Genomic DNA, 17,417 nt, shown 5'->3' with positions numbered 1-17,417 from the left:
TCAGCAGCCGCCGAGAGGCTTGCCTGCCTTACTGGAGGGCTGGGAGCAGCACCTGATTTTCGGGAGGCTACCGGGCGAATCGGGAGGGTAGGCAAGTATGCTTTACAGTAGTGCGTAAATTGGCGGCGGCCATATAATTAAAAGATAATAATGCACAACCCAGCCAGCTGTAATACTATAAAATAGTCACTAGATGGCAGTCTAAATTGCCAATAGAGATGACCAAACTATTTCAAAACAGTTCCACAAAATGTTTCATTCTGCTTCGGAATTTCATGTCTGTCCAAACTAGTAATTTGGTGGTAGATGCATTAAGCCTTCTAAATAGTGGAGAAGACGGCAAGTGGAGAGGATTCCCATATTAACCAATCAACTTCTACCTATCATTTTATAGAATGTACCTGATAAATGCTAGCTAGAAGTTGATTGGATGCTATATGAGCAGCTACTCCAATCTTTAAAAGGTTTAATAAATCCTCCCCCACCCTAAAGCCTTTCCAGTCATGGCTCAACCACAGCAGATTAATCAACTGTTGTGACCCCAGCTGTATGCATAGATTAGACCTATATAAATGTACGACATAACACGGACTCAGAACTCAGCAGACTGTATTAACGGAAATTCATGCCTTAGCGAGACAGCCTGCGACACTGGATCACATGACTTTGTGCTGATCTCTGCATGCCAGCTTCCTCATATCCCAACAGTCTACATTAACCGACCGGAGTACTCGCGGGGGAAGTGGTTTTACTTAGAATGCAGAAAAAGTCATATTTTCAGTGGTTTGTATGTTGTGATCAGAACTTTGGAGATTTCTTTTCCCCCCCAGTTGAATAATAGGTGCTTGTACATTACTGGGCAACGCCAAAAGTGGGCAAGAGTTGCCAGCAAGGTTAGGGTGAGGCGGGCTAAGAGACAGCAGGAACTAGGGACGGCTATTGGCATGAAGTGCGGGATGGGAATAGTAAGCAGGAAGGATTTGTTGTACGGTGGAGACGCAAGGAAAACAAACATGCATCTGAATCTATGGACAAAGTGCTGCGAACGCGTTTTTTTTTCCAAGCCAAGTTCCGTTGTGCTTTGTATACAGACTCATTTGCACACAGATATACAAGTGTCGCTTATCAAATTAATCAGCGCAGTCTCCTTGCGCGTCCTAGTCCCATCGCGATGTAGGGGCATATTCAATTCGGTGCAAAAAGTCGAGTACTTTTCGCCTTGCGAGGTTTTCGCCGTCATCGCTGGTTTTCCATGCGAAAAAGTATCGCGCGTGTCCCCGCTTATCCTCGTATTCAATTAGATATCGGCGAAAACGGCACCCGGCGTAATGCAAATAGGCGAAAATTGCTGTCAGATTTGAGGAAATCAGCCTGACACCCCCCAAAAGATGCACTGACATTGGGGATCAAGGTAGATGCCCCCGAATAGCCCTACTGAAGCTATTTGGGGCACTTAAATGCTCTCGTTAGCTGCTAATTAGCGTCTTTGCACAAGTGGTGAAGAATAGCATTAGGCAGTTTTTTTTGTTGGAAATAACTAGTCCCAGCAAATTTGGGGTACATGGAAATGGGTGCAAGCATGGTTAAAAATCGCAAAAAGTGAGGTTTTAAAAAACGTGAAAAACGCACCTTCAGCAAGCACCTGCAATAAACAAAAAACTCCCCCATACTTGCAGACCCCTCCCAAAGTCTATTTTGTTAGTTTTTAAGTTTGTACATTTTCGCCCCCTTTTTCCAAAATCTTTTTTTTTTTTGGAGTGTTCTTTTAATTATTTTAGGATTTTTTATGACGCAGTTTACCTTTGGGGACCTGTCCTAAGGGTGCAGGGTGGTTTCTTCACCTTTGCACCCCAAAACCGCAATTCTGCACTTTTTTTTCGACTGCTATTCATAGGCGAAACTTTTCCACCGGGTACATTGCATTGCGTTTCCGCACCAGCGAAAAGTCGCCACAATTGAATACGGGGACAAGTTTCCGCTTGCGAAATTACGTCACTTGCGAAACTTTGTAACCGAAAACGCTAATTGAATGGGGACCTAAGACGCATTTTTGGCCCCCAAAAAAAGGTGCCCGGCACTAGCAGAGCTGCACGGCACCTGGCGACTCACTCACGTCAGGTATCTTGCGCTACGTGGCGTCTTGAGGCTAGATGTGTGAGGACACATCATTAGAATCATATGCAAATATACCCATCCCACATTGCAATGCAGATTTATTACATCATACGGCTATTTGTCCTGGCCGTTCTACGGAAGAGTATGAAACTGCACATCATGATGGCGGCATCAGTGGGGGGGTCTCATTTTGCAGGAAAAGGGGGCACTCTCTAATTAATGGGTGTTAGTACATCCCCCCCTCCCTCCCCGCAGCTAAAGGACGGATTTTTTGGTGTTATTTTTGGTTACGCACGCTCAGGAGGACCTGGCTCTTCCACATTCCAGAAGCGCGTGATGCAGGAAGTGTGTTTATAAAAAAATATGGGCAGAAATACACGAATGTAATAATACAATCAGCTGTGTGACAGTGACGGCTTTACAGCCGCAGCCCCGATGTCTCCTGGATGTCATGGCCACTCATTGCGTTTCATAATCTCACCTCTGCCCTCGTCACAGCCGCAGCGCTCATTCTAAACGCCCTCTGTCTCCTTGCGACGTTCGGGGGCCTCTCGCCATACTCCAGAGGGTACTCAGGGGGCACCTGTCCCGTCAGCTCCTGCAGGGTAGGAAACAAAGGGTTATATTCAGCCCAGTAACTGGCTGCTGAGTAATGAAGGGGTTAGAGAGCGTGGGGGGGGGGGGGGGGGGATTGGTTTGGCACATTACTCTTGGTTTGATGGGGTCAGTCAATACAGCTAGTAGGACAGGACACATTCATTAATCACGGTGTCACCCTCTTTACACCGTCATAATCACACTAAGGGAAGCAGGGTCTAGAGAGATTAGTAATGATTAACGTAAGTGGGCAATTTGCTAAATCGTTCCGAAAGCAGAGAGAGTGCAATAAATAAAAAGAAAGAAAGAATTTCACATTTGAGGGTTGGTGTTAAGACTTCGATAGCTTCAGGGCTTTAGACAAGTTTATGGTTTGGGCTCCAATCAGAACAAGGGCTAATGTTACGTCTAGAAATAAAGCTTGTGGAATGCATTATACCGGCTAATGACAGGGTTACGTAACCGTCGGGATTAAGACGATTGGTTTGATTTTTAGATTTGTTTTCCTCCATTTGACATGCTCCCTAATTATAACGAGGGGTCTTCATAGTGGAATCTAATGGCCGAGCTGCTACCTTTTGCAAATACCCTGTTGGACGTCAGAAAACTATTTCCCTTTTGATAGATTTGTAATCCTAAATAAAGTTGTTTAAAAAAAAATAAAAATAAATCAATACTCAGAGAACCATATAGACAAATGGGGTCACACTTATCACAGTTGAAGGGGAAGGGTGGGGGGGCGAAGAGGATGACGCCATACTGGTAGAAACTACGTTTTTAAAGGCTACCAGGGCTTGTCCTCAGTTGCCTGCGGGGATCACCATGCCCATTGAATAAGAGTGGTCTACACTTCAAAAGACAATTACTTTACTCATTATTAGCCCTGCACAAATACAATCTGTCACTTAAACATTTGTAACAGCATAAAAGCTTATTTAAAAACAAAAATCATCTGTTATTTTGTTTCCCCCTCAAGACCTGCTGCTTGTGTCAGGTGCCCAGTTACACGGCCGCCCCTGGGCGCCAGGCTGGTGATACTCACGGCTTCCTGCAGGCACAGCCTCCTCAGTTCATTCACTTTCTGTCGCAGAGACTCCTGCAGATCTCGCTGCTTCTCCGCCAGCTCGGATATCAGCTGAGCCCTCTGCTTGGAGCTGGCATCAAACAGGGCACCGCCTGGGAAGAGAGGGGGTACATAAGGCAAGGGGGCCCCGGGATTGAGTTTATGACAAAAGGATCGTAGAACTGGATTAAAGTATTGTTTGGTTATACTATAAAAGGACACAAAGGGGGGGGGGGGGGTTAACAAAAGGTGAGGGAAAAATTAATCTAGTAACGGCATATTCCCAACCACAGGGCATCACCGGCCCAGTAAGGCTGCTACATTACCACAATGTAAGAATGGGAAAAGACTCAACAGAAAAGCCAAATGTATTCCCAAGGCAGCAAAAACGGTGTCAAAGTTTACCGATGGCTGTTCGATGACAGCGGCATCGGTCATCAGGGTCTGCGGAAGCACGGTGCTCGCCACAGGTGGAGCCCAACCCCACACGCCACCAGTACGGTGATGCCTACTGCTTTTTACCCTAGGGCAGTGGTCAGGGAACAAGGGTAAATTAACCCACATGGGGTAAAAATGAAATTCCTGGGGGTAATGGACGGACAACCGGGCATGCATATGAATCATTCTATAATATAGATGATTCATATGCATGCCCGGCTGTGCCGCAGGGAGGCTCCAAGCCGGATGCCCGCTGAGATGTTATTACCAGCGGGCGCCCGGTTCCTTCCCTGCACCGCTGAGTTAGCCGGAGGCTGCAGTTCTCTTCTGAACTCCAGCTTCCGGCTCTCTCCATGCGCATTATGGGAGAGACACCATGACGTCTCTCCCATAGCTCCGAGGAGCAGCCGGACGGACAGGACGGAGGCGGATGCAGGAGCGGGGATTAAGGCAAGTGTTTTTTTTTTTTGTACAAGCAGAACTACGGGGGCATTATATGGGGGCACTACTACAGGGGCATTATATGGGGGCACTACTACAGGGGCATAACTATGGGGGCACTACTACAGGGGCATTATATGGGGGCACTACTACAGGGGCACTACTACAGGAGCATTATATGGGGGCACTACTACAGGGGCATAACTATGGGGGCATTATACAGGGGCACTACTACAGGAGCATTATATGGGGGCATTATATGGGGGCACTGCTACAGGGGTATTATATGGGGGCACTACTACAGGGGCATTATATGGGGGCACTACTACAGGGGCACTACTACAGGGGCATAACTATGGGGGCACTACAACAGGGGCATTATATGGGGGCACTACTACAGGGGCACTACTACAGGAGCATTATATGGGGGCACTACTACAGGGGCATAACTATGGGGGCATTATACAGGGGCACTACTACAGGAGCATTATATGGGGGCATTATATGGGGGCACTGCTACAGGGGTATTATATGGGGGCACTACTACAGGGGCATAACTATGGGGGCAGTACTACAGGAGCATTATATGGGGGCAGTACTACAGGAGCATTATATGGGGGCACTACTATATGATTTCCTTCCTTTCAAATCAAGGGGGTAATGTCGGCCTATCTAAATATATTTTGGGGTAAAAGGTAAAAAAGTTCCCTGACCCCTGCCCTAGGGGGAGATATCCCCTGCTCTCCCTTCAGTCTGGGAGTGCGACACTGGACAGTGACCTCACAGCCCAGCACCATCACTGACACTGAGGAACAGCTGCCGACAGCTATGAAGTAATTGTTCGTTTCTCCTCCATGTCAGCGATCATCACTGGCTGAGTGACGTCATAGGGCGTAGGATGGCCTATTGGTAACAGCGGCCCTGCCAGGGGTGTTTATTTAGGGTCCCACACACACACTCTTATATTACACACACTCTTATATTACACTTATATTACACTTACCTGCTGTAGTAATCCCGCAGGGACTCTTCACCTCCATATTGATTATCCAGCTTCAGTCAGTGCTGCAGGAAGCCTATAATGAGGGGAGAGGCCGGTCAGAATAATTACTTCTGAGGGGGGGGGGAGCAGGACATTACAGTACATGGGGAAAGAGAAGGGGGGAGCACAAGACCATATTCTGCCTCTGTACCTGGCTAAAGACCCTCAGCCCCACACTCAGCCGCCCCCTGTATGTTATGCTAACACGTAATAGCATTGTGCCCTGCCGATAAAGCTTATTGGAATTGAAATGAGAAGAGAAAAGGAAAATAATGGGATAGAAAGGAGTCGGGGGAAGGGGTGACAAAGTTAATCTGATGCAAAGTCCAACCCTGGAGCTGGCACCGAATGGCCTATAGTATGATCTGAGGGGAAACATGCTGCCAGCTCCAAGCACATCTGACTGGCAGTAAAATAAATAAAAGGCAGGATGTTCCCAGTACAAAAAGAGGCGCAATGTACTAAGTTTTTGTTTATTGTAAACTTTTTCCTGGGAGACAGAGAGTGAAACCGAGACAGCGACAAAGAGATGCGGATTTGGTTGTGCTCACATCTCAGCTCTTGGCTCTCAGCAGGCCTTTCACATGCAAAGTGCATCAAACACAACTATATAATGAGACGACGTAGTGTAAGGAGGGGAAGTGTGCAGGAAGCAACATTACTACCAGGTGCCATGCACATTGCCCCAATATTGTACTGTGCGTGGCCACAACCACATCTCAGCACTCGGTCATCTGCTGGTCATACTACAGTGATCCGTCCACTTTCCCCCCCATCTGACCACAGGAATCAGTGACCAAACTGGAACTCGCACTGCGTAAATGTCCTTGTGTATTACTGAGCTAAATAATACACCTGGGCAGCAATACATCCGGCCCAATACTGCTGACAGGTGAAATAGCCGGTTATGATGAGGGAATGTTTCTAACATGCAAACTAGAGTCTGAGTCATTTTCTTGCGGCCTCCTAGGTAACACGTGCTTGGTTTAGAGACTGGATTTGGATTTGCTGCAGCAGTTAAAAATTTGTGGCCGACATCAGCACTTCATTAGTAATTATTAAGGGAGGAAATACTTCACTACCCCTCATCAGTTTAGATTTATACACATTACACGCACACACACTTAAGCCTGGTTTTTACCTATGAGCAAAATGCAGGAATGGCAGGCTCCGTATGGCTGTTTGGTGCCTTTAAGATTCCAGCGACAATGTAATGTTATGCTGAACAGAAGAAGCTGTTAATCTGTTTTGTATTCACAAGAACAGAGCCTTGCTCCAGGCCATTCTTTTTAAACCGTCTTTTTGAACGCACGCACACACACACCACTCTGTAGCCTTCTGCAGTCTACACTCCCCCTACATCCAATTTATATCAACAATAAACATAAACTATCGATCCATGGGATAAATGTTATATATATATATATATATATATATATATATTATGCATGGATAATAAATATATATTAAATTATATGATATATAATAATTATATCATGACAAGTAAAAAGCGACAGGCGGTACAGACAACAAACCTGGTAGAGAGATAACTGACTTTATGGGCTGTTTTTGAAAAAGAATAGGAGCTGATTGGTGGGTACTTTATCGACGTCCACTTTCTCTCTCTCGAAGGCTTAGTACACAGATCCCTATAGCTCTCTCCACGGCTTAGTACATAAACCCCTATATCTCTCTCTCCAAGACTTAGTACATCTACCTCTATATCACACCGTACATTATCTAAAGCCTGGCAGTCATCTGCCGCAGTGATTTCACCACAGGAGCGCCCGTTACCATCCTGCTCGGCAACTCCAACACAGCCGTGCCCTACCAGCATACACAAGCTGTAACAAAAGGTCACGTGCGGCCCTGCCAGTCTCACCAGACAACCCGTCTCCGACCTGACGCTTACATCCGCATCGCTGCCAGATCAGGCGCTGGAGTCCTCTATCCAGCAGCTACCCAACAGAAAGTGCATTGTTGGTGGAATGAAGCCTCGGATCTGTCTAACCCCATTCTGATACTGGGAGGTTAAAGCCTAATCCAAAATAGAGCGCACCTCCACATTACAGCGTTTCTGTCACTCATTAACACAATGCATTCCTTTGTCAGTGGCTTGTAGCCCACGCCTTGCTGCTATGTCATGTCCCTGCCTAACGTTACACCAGCAGCATTGCCACATACCCGCATTCTCTCCTACCAAAGATACTACTCACGCAGAGGAGGCAGCTGCTGTGCCTATTGGCGGCGCCCGCAAATGTGCGTCCAAATGTGCAGGGAGTGAGACGCCCGCTGTCGACGTCAGTACTCGCAGCAGTGCCGATTGCTGGTGACACCGTCGGAATTGACACCAGCCCTTTGGCACTCGCAGTTTCGCCGTCTGTGTGTGGCGACCGTGCGTCTGTTTACGCAACCGCTTTCACCCACACGCCCGCGACTCTCTCACAACACGCCCATAAGACGGACCAGCTCCCTGCATGCTCTGGCACACCTCCCACTACGCTTCTCATTGCGTGCACCTGAGATTACTACTGCGGCTCTGTACGGACACAAACGGGGCGTATGCGTGATGCGACAGGCGCATGTGCAGTAGAAAATAAAGATTAAAAAACAATTCACTACGTCAGACATCTGCAGTGTATACACCTCCTCTGTATCAGGGCCACCGGCACCTCGGACCTCGTCAATCATTCATTAGGCAACCGTAGCTCATGTGGTCGCAGAGGGGCCCAGATTCCCCTAACCCATTTACAAGTTTGGCAAGTGATAATTAATGAATACACACACTATAATATATATATATATATATATATATATATATATATATATATATATATATATATACACATATACATACACACCTCTGACGGAAGATTTTTCCTGGGCACACAATTGATGTGGATTTGAAGCTACATTTGGAGCTTCACAGGGGTATTCAATTTGTAGCGAAAAGTCCGTGCTGGACTTTTCGCTCCACATCGCGGATTTTCCTGGGATAAAGTATCGGGCGCGTGCCCGCTTTATCCCTGTATTCAATTAAAAAGCTACGAAAACGGGAGCCTGCGAAATAGGATCGGCGAAAAAAACGAGATTTACCTGGAATAAATTGTAGGACCCCCCTAAAGCTGTCCAGACATGGGGGATCACTATGGGTACCCCCGTTTTCGCCTGCAAATTAAAGTCGGGGTTTTAAATAGCCGCGGCAGGTGTTTTTTTTTCAGACATTGAAGAAGTGATGCAGAAGAGCACTTAGGTTATTTTTTTCGTTTTTTTAAGTAGTCCCATCAAATTTGGGGTACATGAAAACGGGTGCTAGCATATTTTTATGTCCCTAAAGTAATTTTTTAAAATTTTGCGAAAATGCACCTGCCGCTAATAGCCTATTCTAGAAAACAGCTGCCGCATATTTGCAGAAGAGCCCTGAACCTATTTCCCTGTTTTAAACTTTTTTTCCCCATTTTATTTTTTTTTTCACCCCAATTTTTAAATTTTTTTTTTGGGGTGTCCTTAATTTTTGTTTTTTACTTTTTTTGACACAGTTTATTTTTAAATGACATTCCCAGGGTTGCTGGCTATTTTTTTTAAGCCTGCACCCCTAAACCCCAATTCTGCACTTTTCTTCGCCACCTATTCAGTGGTGCAAAGTTATCCCCTTTTTTTTTCAAATACTTTTCGAACCTGCGAAAAGTCTTTGAAATTGAATACGGGGATAACTGAAATCGTCGAAAATTACGCCATCGGCGATAATTTATCGCCGATTCCGAAATTTGTACTCCAAATTGAATACCCCTGTTAGTCTTTTCATGAATTTGTGGAGCAATTGACTCATTCTGACACACTGTATTCTTGGCCACGTTTTTTGGGACATTGTTCTCTGTATGAATCTGTGGAGTAATTTGTCCAATTTTGATTGTACCCCTGAAGAAGTCCCATGCTGGGGACAAAACACATAGAGTCTCTGTTTTGGTGCCAAAATCCATCCGCCACCAGTGAGGTTATCAACCATAGAGCTCACACCCTTTGGGGTGATGATGTGAAGTTACATCTGCCCCACATAGGCGCTGGGTATTTTTCACCATTTTATTGGATGTAAGCAAATTTAAATTTTTGAAAAACTTTTTATAAAAATAAATAAATAAACAAATTGGTATTTTACTAACAAGAGGCCCTTCGGCCATTTTTCAGGTGATTTTTTTTTTCTTGGTCAGAGGGTCTAATTCTAGGAAGTTTCATTTAATCCATTGATGGAGTATTCCTGGAACTAATACAAGAAGATTCCACCCTCATTGGTTCCAGGAACCAGAATTAATTAAAGACATGTTCACCACAACAAGGAACTAATCATACGGTTAAGAAACCGGGTCTACATTTATATATCTGCACCTTTCTAGCGCCCTCAGTTCTTTTTCATTATATATATATATATATATATATATATATATATATATATATATATACACACACACACACACACACACACATTAATGTACTGAAATAAGTGTTATGTACTAATGTCGTCAATGCACCCACACATAGATAATATACTGCGACATTTCTCACCAGCGTGTGTGATCCGGCAAACAGCCATTCACCTCCCAGCGCTGCCTTGAACCTAGAGCCATGAGAGAAAAACCATATTAATATTATATGTTGAGGGTAAAGAGCCGAACGGTTCTATAATAAAAGATAATAATAAATATTACTCAGCGGATGGATATTTTATACTTTATAGTAGATTCAAAACTTTTTTAAAGGAAAGAAGTGATGAGATGGAGACCATTGGTCTTCTGTGTCCTTCCTCCGTCTCTTCCCCTCTGACAAATCGCTCCCAATGACGCCTGATGTATTCAGGACCCCTTCTCTCTCCATTTCAAAACTATGTAATGTGTACGCGTTTCATACCTACCCTTAACGCGTTTGTATTTTTTTATTTGTTTCCTTTATCATTATTGGGTGCTGATCACCCCATGTGAGTGTACCCTCTTATCCGCTGTGGATTATTTTGGCCCCCCCTTTCCTCATTTATGTTTTTTATTTAATGGTTTTATGGCATATTGTATTGTAAAAATTCTTCAATACAATTCTATTGTTATATAACAAAAAAAAAAACCACTTTAATAAAAGTAAAATTAAAGCTGCCTACGAGGGAACGCTGCCATCGCTACACTGTTCCTCCAGCTCTAGCGCCAGTCTTGCCATGTGCACAGGCTGCCCTGTCACATGTAGTTCTGTGTGCTGTGCCCAGTGTATGATGTAACATACGGTAACTGTAACTGGTTCTGTAGAAGCACCGGTGAATCACAAGGGCAGGTCTTTGCAGGGGGGACAAATAGTTTCCAAGTACAAATAACAGACTGTGTTGCTGGCAGTGTCCGCTGCAGTGATGTCACCGGTGTAATTACACAATTATATAACCCTGCACTCCCTGCTTGTTAATACAGCTCTATGAAACACACCTAGCTCGGTTCAATCGCACACCTACAGGGCCTCGAGAGACTCGCTGCTCCATCACCTCCATATATAACCCCCCCCCCAAAAAAAATAATAATAAAAATTATATATATATATATATATATATATATATATATATATATAAAATCACACAGTAGTATATACAGTATATATCACCTGCATACTCTATAGCGTTTTACAATTGGGGACTATCACCATGATAAGACAAGACCAGGTATTGCCAGGCCACAAAGTGGTAGGAGGGCCCTGCTCGCAAGCTCACTGTCCCCTAGGTTTTCCCTGTCCTCCCTATTTATACGCCGCCTGTGCAGATGTGGCAGAGATTACTGTAGCAAAGTTCACCATGACACAGGATAAATCGTTATTAATTTCCAAACTAATCAAGACACTGGTCATAAAAAGCAGCCCTAACGATCCACTTAGTCCTCAGCCCCGTTGCACGGCTCACTGCAATAAACTTCACTCCATCTGTATTTTTAGGGCTTGGACATACAGTTCACATCTTGGTTTTGCATGTAGCTGGACGGCAGGACAAATGTAAATGTGAAAAAATAAATAAATATATGGACACTTTCTTTTTATGTATAACTTCATTACTTGTAACGTGCGGGAATGGAAACATTTGTGACGTAGTTTAGCTGAGAATACACTTTCATACCACTCACAGGGGGAAGTCACCCACAGAGGACGTGCAGATTCGACAGGGATGTGGTAGTGAGGGGACTCTGGGGGTGGAGTGCCTATATGATGCCCAGGCATGTGCCCAGTTAGCCTTCACGCCGGTTAAATGCAACTTTTCTCCTATGTAGGATGAGGTCACCACAGGAACAGTGTCACCGTCAGCTCTTTTGGGTCAGTAATGTCACCCTTATCCGAGTTGATGATGAAATCATGATAACAATTTCATGCTCTCGGCATGATGTCATTAGAAGTTCTAAGGGAACAAAGTGACAGTGAGCTCTTTGGGTCAGAGTGACGTCACCCTCAGCTGACATCACAAGGTCACCGTCAGCACTCGGCATGATGTCATCACGTGACTCCATTACTAGGAGGACTGCACTCACCGCAGTCTGATAGGCCTGTCATGGATGGTTCCCCAGCACAGGTTAATGTCTGGCTTGTGTCCAATATCAGCAGGAAACGTCAGTAATCTGCAGGAGCCTTACTCAATATAGACATGTGCAGTGCACACAGACACATGTAAACAGCCAGCAAGCGAGGACACGCCAGGCTCGGCTCACTGAGTCACCCAGCAGCTGCTTCAGCTCCCAGGCCAGGAGTACTCTTCAGGCTTCCTGTACGGGCTGCCTCCTGTACACTGTAACCCCCCCTCCTCCTCCAGTGAAATTAGGGATAACATGTAAACTCCAGAGTCCACATCTTACATATACACTTTTGAGTTTTGTATAATATAGTGACACATTTGACACTAGGGTCCAGCAGAGCCAGGACTGGTTAGGTAGGAGCTGAAGGGACGCTGCCCCAGTTCCCGTCTCCAAGGCCTCGGCCCTCTAATACAGCGCCCCAGTTCCCGTCTCCAAGGCCTCGGCCCTCTAGTACAGGGCCCCAGTTCCCGTCTCCAAGGCCTCGGCCCTCTAGTATAGGGCCCCAGTTCCCGTCTCTAAGGCCTCGGCCCTCTAATACAGGGCCCCAGTTCCTGTCTCCAAGGTCTCGGCCCTCTAGTACAGGGTCCCAGTTCCCGTCTCCAAGGCCTCGGCCCTCTAATACAGCGCCCCAGTTCCCGTCTCCAAGGCCTCGGCCCTCTAGCACAGGGCCCCAGTTCCCGTCTCCAAGGCCTCGGCCCTCTAGCGCAGGGCCCCAGTTCCCGTCTCCAAGGCCTCGGCCCGCTAGTACAGGGCCCCAGTTCCCGTCTCCAAGGCCTCGGCCCGCTAGGACAGGGCCCCAGTTCCCGTCTCCAAGGCCTCGGCCCTCTAGCACAGGGCCCCAGTTCCCGTCTCCAAGGCCTCGGCCCTCTAGTACAGGGCCCCAGTTAGGTATCTACTAAGCGGTTATAAATACATAAATTACAGAATAATCATATAACAATCGTGCGTGGTCTGTGCTGAGTCAGACATGCGCAGTTGGAGCTGGAGGGCGCACATCGGCTCCCACTGCGTGGTCGCAGCCAGGGTTAGTGTAGGAAGCGAAGGAGGGAGAGGTTAGACCCGTCAACCCAGCTGACTCCCAGTCCAATATGCTAGTCATAGTAGTTCTAATAATATTATTTAAAAATGTGGGGGGAGGGGGCTACGTTTGTACATCTCCCAGCTGTCACGACTTAGTAGGGATAGCCCCGATATGAGGGCCCTTTTCAAAAGTTCATTAGAAAAAAAATAAAATAAATAAATATTGTGTGAACGCTTTTAAATATAGGGCAGAGTGTTCTAACCACTGGTACAAAAATAGTGTCAGGTTATTGTTCTCCGTGTTGTACTGATGTGGAAATCACAGGCTCATTAACAAACCACAAGGTCCGGCCTCACACTGCTTCCTTATGTGCACGGGGCCGCCAAGAGTCAACGCTACACCCTGCACACGCAAAGCCTGATTCTGAGCCGGACGCTAACCGCAGGCGATGCCAATATGCACGCAGTCGGCCGATGTTGGAAGTACTGCGCATGCGTGATGATGGTTACTGCACTGCGAGACACAGAATTAATTTGGTCGCAAGATCTCTGGATTTCAAAAAGGCATTCCCCGGAGGTTAGTAGGGAATGACTAGGCAGACGCGGGCAGGTCGCCGATGCAGAACCGTTCATACAGGACGCCATTTTCAGACGGAGGAAAAAGTACAATGACCACTCCTATCGTACGTTGGAAGACTGCCCCGGCCTTGGCCCACCAATCAGTGCAAATCAGCACATAAAACAGCAACGTGATGACAAAAGCATTTGCACTGTGGGCCGACAATGACTTTTGCAGATGTATCAAGCTTTGGAGAGAGATAGAAGTACCAACATATCAGAATCTAACTCATACTTGCCTAATCTCCCGAAATGCGGTCGTGAAGCCGGCCCTCAGTATACTGGCGCCAGAATCCCGACAGCAGTCGGAATCCCGGTGACAGAATCCCGACAGCAGTCGGAATCCCGGTGACAGAATCCCGACAGCAGTCGGAATCCCGGTGACAGAATCCCGAGTGCAGGCATCCCGACCGCCGAGATCCTGTACCCAACCCCTTGGTTGCTATGGGCAACTCCTTGTTATCTCAAAGGTTTGGTACATCTCCCCCTGGGTCTCTGCAAGAGTCTCGCACAGAAGTCAGGTCTCGCCTGGTAGACTTGGTGCTGTATTCACTCAGTGAGGGGTCAGCAGACAATTATACATAATAGTTATCGCTTATTTATATACCACTACCATATTATGCAGCATTGTACAGAGATTATTATTCACATTGTTCCTGCCTCATAGGACTTGTTCTAAGTTCCCCATCTCACACGTACACACTAAGGTATAATCCATGAACCTACCACTAACTTTTTGGACTGTGGAATATCGGAAATCCCAGATGACACGGGGAGGACATACAAACGGCTCAAACAGTAATTCGTGCCCTCACTTACTGTAGGAGCATTTGTTCTCTTATCAGGTAAAATATCATCTCTCTGGGCAGAGTTCAGTTTCACAGCAGACGGCCAGGTCCACAACCATCGATATCGCTGCTTAACCGCTGAGGCCGAATACTCAGATGATCTCTCTGGCTGAGAGAAGAATGCATTCATTGTACCACAGACAAATCAATTAGGAATCTACTGCCACATCCACGACTGCGGCTGCTGCCTGAGTCTCCTACTTAAGTTGTGGTAAATTTTATCGGGCCCGAGCCATTTCTATAGACCCAGCCAACATATATCACATCACACAGTCATACTCAAGGCCGTAACTAGGGTAGTGCGACCTGTGCCATGGCACAGGGCACCGCAGGGCAGGGGGCGCTGTTTGGGCCTGTCACTTTTCCTTTTTATTATCATTCTCACTTGTAGCTTCCTCTTCTTTTATCCCCAGCATCTCCTGGCGTCCCCTATCTCTTCCCTGGCCCTTCTCCATGAGGCCATGGTCCTCTCTCAGGTGCACTATATAATGTCCCTATTTATCCCCAGCATCTCCTGGCCTCCTCTATCCCTTCCCTGGCCCTTCCCCATGAGGCCATGGCCCTCTCTCAGGTGCACTATATTATGTCCCTATTTATCCCCATCATCTCCTGGCCTCCTCTATCCCTTCCCTGGCCCTTCCCCATGAGGCCATGGCCCTCTCTCAGGTGCACTATATTATGTCCCTATTTATCCCCAGCATCTCCTGGCCTCCCCTATCTCTTCCCTGGCCCTTCCCCATGAGGCCATGGCCCTCTCTCAGGTGCACTATATTATGTCCCTATTTATCCCCAGCATCTCCTGGCCTCCCCTATCTCTTCCCTGGCCCTTCCCCATGAGGCCATGGCCCTCTCTCAGGTGCACTATATTATGTCCCTATTTATCCCCAGCATCTCCTGGCCTCTCCTATCTCTTCCCTGGCCCTTCCCCATGAGGCCATGGCCCTCTCTCAGGTGCACTATATAAATGTCCCTATTTATCCCCAGCATCTCCTGGCTTCCCCTATCTCTTCCCTGGCCCTTCCCCATGAGGCCATGGCCCTCTCTCAGGTGCACTATATAAATGTCCCTATTTATCCCCAGCATCTCCTGGCTTCCCCTATCTCTTCCCTGGCCCTTCCCCATGAGGCCATGGTCCTCTCTCAGGTGCACTATATAATGTCCCTATTTATCCCCAGCATCTCCTGGCCTCTCCTATCTCTTCCCTGGCCCATCTCCATGAGGCCATGGTCCTCTCTCAGGTGCACTATATAATGTCCCTATTTATCCCTAGCATCTCCTGGCCTCCCCTATCTCTTCCCTGGCCCTTCCCCATGAGGCCATGGCCCTCTCTCAGGTGCACTATATTATGTCCCTATTTATCCCCATCATCTCCTGGCCTCCTCTATCCCTTCCCTGGCCCTTCCCCATGAGGCCATGGCCCTCTCTCAGGTGCACTATATTATGTCCCTATTTATCCCCAGCATCTCCTGGCCTCCCCTATCTCTTCCCTGGCCCTTCCCCATGAGGCCATGGCCCTCTCTCAGGTGCACTATATTATGTCCCTATTTATCCCCAGCATCTCCTGGCATCCCCTATCTCTTCCCTGGCCCTTCCCCATGAGGCCATGGCCCTCTCTCAGGTGCACTATATTATGTCCCTATTTATCCCCAGCATCTCCTGGCCTCTCCTATCTCTTCCCTGGCCCTTCCCCATGAGGCCATGGCCCTCTCTCAGGTGCAGTATATTATGTCCCTATTTATCCCCAGCATCTCCTGGCCTCCCCTATCTCTTCCCTGGCCCTTCCCCATGAGGCCATGGCCCTCTCTCAGGTGCACTATATAATGTCCCTATTTATCCCCAGCATCTCCTGGCTTCCCCTATCTCTTCCCTGGCCCTTCCCCATGAGGCCATGGTCCTCTCTCAGGTGCACTATATAATGTCCCTATTTATCCCCAGCATCTCCTGGCCTCTCCTATCTCTTCCCTGGCCCATCTCCATGAGGCCATGGTCCTCTCTCAGGTGCACTATATAATGTCCCTATTTATCCCTAGCATCTCCTGGCCTCCCCTATCTCTTCCCTGGCCCTTCCCCATGAGGCCATGGCCCTCTCTCAGGTGCACTATATTATGTCCCTATTTATCCCCATCATCTCCTGGCCTCCTCTATCCCTTCCCTGGCCCTTCCCCATGAGGCCATGGCCCTCTCTCAGGTGCACTATATTATGTCCCTATTTATCCCCAGCATCTCCTGGCCTCCCCTATCTCTTCCCTGGCCCTTCCCCATGAGGCCATGGCCCTCTCTCAGGTGCACTATATAATGTCCCTATTTATCCCCAGCATCTCCTGGCTTCCCCTATCTCTTCCCTGGCCCTTCCCCATGAGGCCATGGTCCTCTCTCAGGTGCACTATATAATGTCCCTATTTATCCCCAGCATCTCCTGGCCTCTCCTATCTCTTCCCTGGCCCATCTCCATGAGGCCATGGTCCTCTCTCAGGTGCACTATATAATGTCCCTATTTATCCCTAGCATCTCCTGGCCTCCCCTATCTCTTCCCTGGCCCTTCCCCATGAGGCCATGGCCCTCTCTCAGGTGCACTATATTATGTCCCTATTTATCCCCATCATCTCCTGGCCTCCTCTATCCCTTCCCTGGCCCTTCCCCATGAGGCCATGGCCCTC

General features: G+C 47.3%; 1 protein-coding gene across 3 annotated transcripts in view; it reads right to left on the bottom strand.

The window, feature by feature from the left end:
- Positions 1-17,417, bottom strand: part of CCDC120 (coiled-coil domain containing 120) — a 35,907-nt gene that overhangs the window by 6,532 nt on the left and 11,958 nt on the right. For all 3 annotated transcript variants that reach the window (XM_088470294.1, XM_088470295.1, XM_088470296.1), the window contains exons 2-5: positions 10,257-10,308; positions 5,658-5,730; positions 3,755-3,888; positions 2,597-2,713 (exon numbers count right to left, since the gene is read on the bottom strand). In XM_088470294.1, coding sequence (XP_088326420.1) covers positions 2,597-2,713; positions 3,755-3,888; positions 5,658-5,694 — 288 coding nt within the window. In that variant the 5' untranslated portion in view covers positions 5,695-5,730; positions 10,257-10,308. The remainder of the gene's footprint in view (positions 1-2,596; positions 2,714-3,754; positions 3,889-5,657; positions 5,731-10,256; positions 10,309-17,417) is intronic.

This window comes from Taudactylus pleione, unplaced genomic scaffold (assembly GCF_031769625.1).
Source record: "Taudactylus pleione unplaced genomic scaffold, aTauple2 ptg000013l, whole genome shotgun sequence".
Classification (NCBI taxonomy): Eukaryota; Metazoa; Chordata; class Amphibia; order Anura; family Myobatrachidae; genus Taudactylus; species Taudactylus pleione.
This window is presented reverse-complemented; position numbering and strand designations above follow the sequence as displayed.